Raw genomic sequence first — 6,666 nt, 5'->3', positions numbered from 1 at the left:
TATCCTTCTATCTATATCTATCTACCATCTATCTATTATCTATCATCTATTCTCCATCAAGTGTGATAACAATTATTTGAAGATTTTGATGTTTTTGCTTACTCTTATCTAATTAATGCATCAGACTCTTACTCTTTAGGAAATAAAATATTATTGTTTTATTTATTTCTGAAGTTCTCAGTTTCACATTAGTTGTCCCTGAGGAAAAGGACAATTTATGTATTGAAGGTAAATAGATTTATTCTCTATATTCTGTAATAACCTAAATGTTAAAAGAATAGATAAATGTAATTTTAGAACTGAATAACTTTTCTGTACACCTGAAACTAATACAACATTTTTTTTCTTTTTTTGTTTTAATTTAATTTTATTTTTTAACTTTACAATATTGTATTGGTTTTGCCATATATCAAAATGAATCCGCCACAGGTATACATGTGTTCCCCATCCTGAACCCTCCTCCCTCCTCCCTCCCTATACCCTCGCTCTGGGTTGTCCCAGTGCACCAGCCCCAAGCATCCAGTATCATGCATCGAACCTGGACTGGTGACTCATTTCATATATGATATTATACATGTTTCAATGCCATTCTCCCAAATCATCCCACCCTCTCCCTCTCCCACAGAGTCCAAAAGACTGTTCTAAAAATTAAAAAAAAAACTTATTTTCAATTGTGTACGTGTCTGAAAAGTTGGTTTGACATGGTCTCATGAACCATTGAGGAATTTTGCATTTACTATCAAAGGAATGTTGTTGCTGTTGTTGTTTAGTTGCTCAGTCATGTCTAACTCTTTCTCAACCCCACGGGCTGTAGCCCGCCAGGCTCCTCTGTCCAGGGGATTTCCCAGGCTTGCCATTTCCTTCTCCTGAGGATCTTCCTAACCCAGGGATTGAACTCGCATCTCATGTATTGGCAGGTAGATTCTTTACTACTGAGCCATCAAGGAAACCCAATATTGGCCTGTAACTTTCTTTTCTTTTAGAGTTCTTGCCTAGCTTTGGTATCACAGTGATATTGGCATCATAAAGTAAGTTTGGGTGTATTTTTGTTCTTCAATTTTGGGGGAAGATTTTCAGAAAGATTCATGTTAAATCTTCATTATATGCTTCATAGAATTTACCAGGGATTTATCCAGGCTTGGGCTTTTTTTCTGTATGAGTTTTTTTTGATGACTGATTTAATTCTTCAAGATTGCCAGGAGAAACATTAGCCATCTCAGATATGCAGATGATGCCACTCTAATGGCAGAAAGTCAAGAGGAACTAAAGAGCCTCTTGATAGGGGTGAAAAAGGGAAGTGAAAAAGCAGGCTTAAAATTTTAGTCTATTCTCTCCCTACCAGTAAGTTCTATAATGTCATGTTTTCATGCTGCTATTTAGTGAACTTTAATAACTGCCTCTAGCATTTCATGTTGGGCAGCTTTGTAGTGGTTTTGGATACTCTCAGTTTCTGTTTGGGAAGTTCTTTCTCCTTCATTTCTGAAATACATCTTCAGTTAGTATTCTTTGTCAGTAAGGTACCATGTTGTGGTTGTTCTTTGAGTACTTTGAATATGTCATCCCATGTTGTCTTAGCCTGCAATGTTTTTCTAGACTGCCATTAATAGCCTTATGGTGGTACATGACAAGTTGCTTTTCTCTTACGATTTTCTTTTATTATTTATTTATTTTATTTGTGGCTATGCTGGGTCTTCACTGCTATGCAGGCTTTTATCTAGTTACAGTGAGATGGGGCTACTCTCTAGTTGCAGAGTGCAAGCTTCTCCTGGTGCTGTCTTCTCTTGTTGCTGAGCACAGGCTCTAGAGAATGTGGGCTTCAATAGTTGTGGTAACTGGACTCAGTAGTTTCAGGTCCTGGGCTCTAAAGCACAGGCTTAATAGTTGTGGGGCACAGGCTTAATTGCTCCATGGCATGTGGGGTTTTCCTGGATCAAGGATCGAACCCATGTCTCCTGCATTGACAGGTGTGTTTTTTACCATTGAGTCACCAGGGAAGCCTGGCAATTTTCAAAATAGTATCTTTGCCTTTAATTTTTGACGGTTTGACTCTAATGTGTCTTTGTGAACATCCCTTGATAATCGGCTTATTTGCAGTTCATTGGACTTCATGAATCTAGATGTTCATTTCCATTCTCAGAAATGTGAAATTTTCTAGTCCTACATCTTTTTTTTAATCTGTTTATTTTTTAGTTGAAGGATAATCACTTTACAAAATTTTGTTGTTTTCTGTCAAAGCTCAACATGAATCAGCCATAGGTATACATATGTCCCCTCCCTCTTGAGTCTCCCTCCTATCTCCTTAATCATCCCACCCTTCTAGGTTGATAAAGAACCCCTGTTCGAGTTCCCCGAGACATACAGCATTACTTCTTTAAGTAAGCGTTGTGTTCTTTTCTCTTTCTTCACTCTTTCTGACATTTCCAAAATGCTTTATTCCAGTCAACAATGTCTTAAGTGAAACAGGGTTTTTCACTCTTTTTCGCTCTTGTTGTTGTTCCTATGACTGTATAATTTTAAAATGTCTGTCCTTGAGTTCACTGAGTCTTTTTCTGTTTTATTATATCTGCAATAGAAACACTCTATTAAGTTTTTAGTTCAGTTATTACCTTCTTTAGCTCGAGTTTCTATGTATTTTTTTCACTGTTGCTTTCTGTCTTTGTTGAACTTCTCATTTTTTTCATCCATTGTTTCTGATTTTGTTTTGTTGTCTATGTTCTCTTGCAGCACAATGGTTTTCCTTAAAATGGTTATTATGAATTATTTATCAGGCTCAATACATGATAACTTTCCTACTCCTGGACATTTGCCCTTACCACATATCTATGAACTCAGAGACTTATAAAACAATTTTTAAAAGCTGCATTTCAGTTATATATTAGTACATTATAAATGTTTCTCATATCACTGTCAGAAAAAGTTATTAAAATGTTTTTATATCTTTTAAAGAAAATAATCTGTAAGTTATCTCTGGGTATGTAGTAGGTAGACTCCTAAACTTTCCCCATGATCTGTATCCCTTTAAGTTGCTTCTGTAATTAAGTTAACCTACAAGGTAAGAGTAAAGCAACTGTGCAGACATAATTAAAATCCAACATCAGTTAATTGTAAGTAATCTAAGGGAGATTATCCTGAGTTGGCTTTACTTAATCACTTGGTAGACCTTTAAAAGAAGACAGACTTTCACTGAGGTCAGAGAGACTCTTATGCTGGCCTTGAAGAAATAGGCTGACATGAAATAGCTATGTGCAAAGAAATGAATTATTTCAACAACTACACGAGTTTAGAAGATGATGCTGGGCTTCACATGAAACTGCAGCCCCAGCCAGAGTCTGGATTGCTCCCTTGTGATACCTGAAGTACGACACCTAGCTTAGCTATGCCAGAATCTCTACCCACACATCCTATGACATAATAAATAATTGAGCTCCTCTGATAGCTCAGTTGGTAAAGAATCCGCCTGCAATGCAGGAGACCCCGTTTCAATTCCTGGGTCAGGAAGATCCCCTGGAGAAGGGAAAGGCTACCCACTCCAGTATTTTGGCCTTGAAAATTCCATGGACTGTATAGGCCATGGGATCACAAAGAGTTGGACACTACTGAGTGAATGGCACCCCACTCCAGTACTCTTGCCTGGAAAATCCCATGGATGGAGGAGCCTGGTAGGCTCCAGTCCATGGGGTCGCTAAGAGTCAGACACTACTGAACGACTTCACTTTCACTTTTCACTTTCACGCATTGGAGAAGGAAATGGCAACCCACTCCAGTATTCTTGCCTGGAGAATCCCAGGGATGGGGGAGCCTGGTGGGCTGCCGTCTATGGGGTCGCACAGAGTCGGACACGACTGAAGTGACTTAGCAGCAGCAGTGACTTTCACTTTCACTTTCACTAAATAATTATTATTTAGAAATCCTAAGTTGTGCAAATTTGTTATTTAACAAAGGAAACCTAATGCAAGGTGGATGTTAAAGCAAAGTTTTAAAAGAACAGTAAAAATTCATATTAAGACATATTGGTTGTTCCTCATAAACACACATGAATCTCCAGGTTTGAACTTTCATTTAAATATAGTTACAAGAATACCTACAGTGATGTCACACATGTGATTTATAGAAAAATATCAGAATTTGGACAACTTACAGTTTTCTATTTATAAAATTGAACATTTTTCATGAAATTACTGTGCCCAACACATATAAGGATTAAGATATCTAGGTGTAAAAAATCCAGGCATCAAGGATTCATATTCACATTTCAATTTCTCACATATTAGGCTAATGCCAGTAAAAAAAAGAAAATAAATGGAAGGTCCCCAATTCTCCAAAACCCTGAAGAGGGGAAGAGTCCATTATAAGATAGGTTTAATAAACCTAATCATAAATCTATTCCTTTTTACCTCTTTCTCATTAAAGTGTGCTAATTTTATAATAATCTTATAAATACATATTTAAACTTGTATATACTAACTCAGTCATTCAACTTAACAAGTCGATTAATCCAAGGTACCAATTTGGATTCAGGAAAATTCTTTGGTTTGATAAAAACAAAGCTGTTATATGTTAAAAAAAAGAAAAAACAACACAAAACATTTATCAGTGTTCTATTTAATTATAGAATTGTGTGTTAATTTCATGTTGGGTAAATACCTCTAATTTCTTAAGTGGTATCTTATAAAATAAGTATATAGTTGTGCATATTAGTTTGCAGTACATATTTACTCATGGTCATACTTTGAATTTTCTATAATGAAAGAAATATAATATTGGAACAAACAAGCATGCAGTTTGTTTTTTTTTTTTAACTTTCTAAAACTTGTGTGCTTGTTTATAATTTTTTTGGTAAAAAGATGGGTAAATATTGAGTGCTAAATTACACTGGTTAAATAAATAAATTTAAACATATAACAAAACTGCAAAAAAAGTTAATTAGGCTATTTATTCTCCAGACTTGTCCTTCCCTAACACCTTCATGAATGCTCTGGCCACTTCCTTGTTTCGGAGGCTGTAGATGAGGGGATTCAGCATGGGAGTGAGGATGGTGTAGAAGGCTGATACCATCTTGTCCTGGGTAGGGGATCGGTCAGACACAGGCCGCATATATATGAACATGGCAGCTCCATAATACATTCCCACCACCATGAGGTGGGAAGAACAGGTAGCAAAAGCTTTTCGGCGACCCTCTCCAGATCCCATGCAAATGATAGCCATAATAACACGGACATAGGAAGCAATAATGACTGCTACGGGGAAAAGAAGCATAATTACACAGCAAATAAACATTAACCTTTCAAACAACAATGTCTTAGTGCATGAGAGAGTGAGAAGGGCAGGGACATCACAGAAAAAGTGGGGTATTTCCCGGGAACCACAATATGGGAAGGACAATGCAACTGCAATAACAATTATGCCATCAAAAGAACCAACAACCCAAGAAGAAACAGCCATGAGACAACAGATTTTCTGGCTCATGAGAATTGAGTATCGTAATGGGTGGCAAATGGCAACATACCGATCATAGGCCATTGCAGCCAACAGGAAGCATTCAGCTCCAAGCAGGGACACATATAAGAATATCTGGGTTCCACACCCAGCCAGAGAGATGGACTTCTTTCCAGACAAGTAGTTGAAAGTCATCTTGGGTACAGTGGTACAAATAAGCATGAGGTCCATGAGGGATAGTTGGCTGAGGAGCAAGTACATGGGAGTGTGGAGCTGAGTATCCAGGTAGATGAGGAGAACCATGATAGTGTTTCCCATGAAGGCCACTGTGAAGATGCCCAAGACCAGAGAGAAGAGGAAGATGTGGGTGGGACTGTGATCAAAGATTCCCAGCAAGATGAAGTTAGAGTTTAAAGTATGATTCTCCCATGCCATGATGAATATATTCACTGTGGAGAATACAACATGTGAGAAATCTCCAATATTTTGTTATGGAAATATCAAGGATTTTTAGCCTAGATCACCATTACTATAATGTCTATATATATAGCAAATTTTATTTCTCTGAGTATCATTTTTAAAAAATGTGTAGACAAGGGAATCCCATGGATAGAGGAGCTTGGCAGGCTACATTCCATGAAGTCACAAAGAGTTGGACATGACTGAAGTGACTTAGCACAGCACATATAGGAAAATTTATTTCTCAGAGAATCATTTTTTAAAAATTTTAGATAAGAAATATTAGACTTATTTTTAGCTTGAGTGATTTGGATAAAGAAACCACATAGTTAACAGGCATATTTGTTCCATAATTAAAATACAAGTGATTTCTCAAAAAGCATATAATCTAATTTCAGCAACCAGCCAACTCAGATATGTAGTGTGGATTATCCCTTCAGAAGTCAAGAGTCATTATGAGCCATCTGAAGACTCATGAATTTCTGGGAAGTCAATGAGATTTTCTGTTATGTTTTTCTATGGAATTTAGCATACCACTCTAGGATATTAATAAAAATTCTTTCTACCAAAGTGTGGAAGAAAGCATGTATGTTTAGAAATGAGACAGGATTAATCAAATACCAGGTGAAGAGAAGGGATTGAGAAACTGTTAATCAGAAGTATATCTAATAGTACATATTGCTTATAATAGTCAATTGTAGTAGACAAAATTTCTCACCAATATGACCATTACTAACTCTATCCATTAAGATAAGGTGTATCCATGAAATA

The 6,666-nt window shown here is 36.7% G+C and overlaps 1 protein-coding gene across 2 annotated transcripts; it reads right to left on the bottom strand.

The window, feature by feature from the left end:
- Window positions 1-1,186: 1,186 nt before the first annotated feature.
- On the bottom strand, window positions 1,187-5,871 carry LOC102281929 (olfactory receptor 2M3). 2 transcript variants are annotated; one of them, XM_014480762.1, is made up of 2 exons: window positions 4,953-5,871; window positions 1,187-1,209 (listed from the first exon to the last, which is right to left on the bottom strand). In XM_014480762.1, the coding sequence occupies exons 1-2, from the start codon at window positions 5,869-5,871 to the stop codon at window positions 1,187-1,189; spliced, it is 942 nt and encodes a 313-aa protein (XP_014336248.1). The 2 variants fall into 2 exon arrangements, with proteins under 2 accessions (XP_014336248.1, XP_014336249.1); XM_014480763.1 differs by lacking the exon at window positions 1,187-1,209 and having other exon boundaries at window positions 4,933-5,871.
- Between the last annotated feature and the right edge of the window lie 795 nt (window positions 5,872-6,666).

This window comes from Bos mutus, chromosome 7 (assembly GCF_027580195.1).
Source record: "Bos mutus isolate GX-2022 chromosome 7, NWIPB_WYAK_1.1, whole genome shotgun sequence".
Lineage (NCBI taxonomy): Eukaryota > Metazoa > Chordata > Mammalia > Artiodactyla > Bovidae > Bos > Bos mutus.
This window is presented reverse-complemented; position numbering and strand designations above follow the sequence as displayed.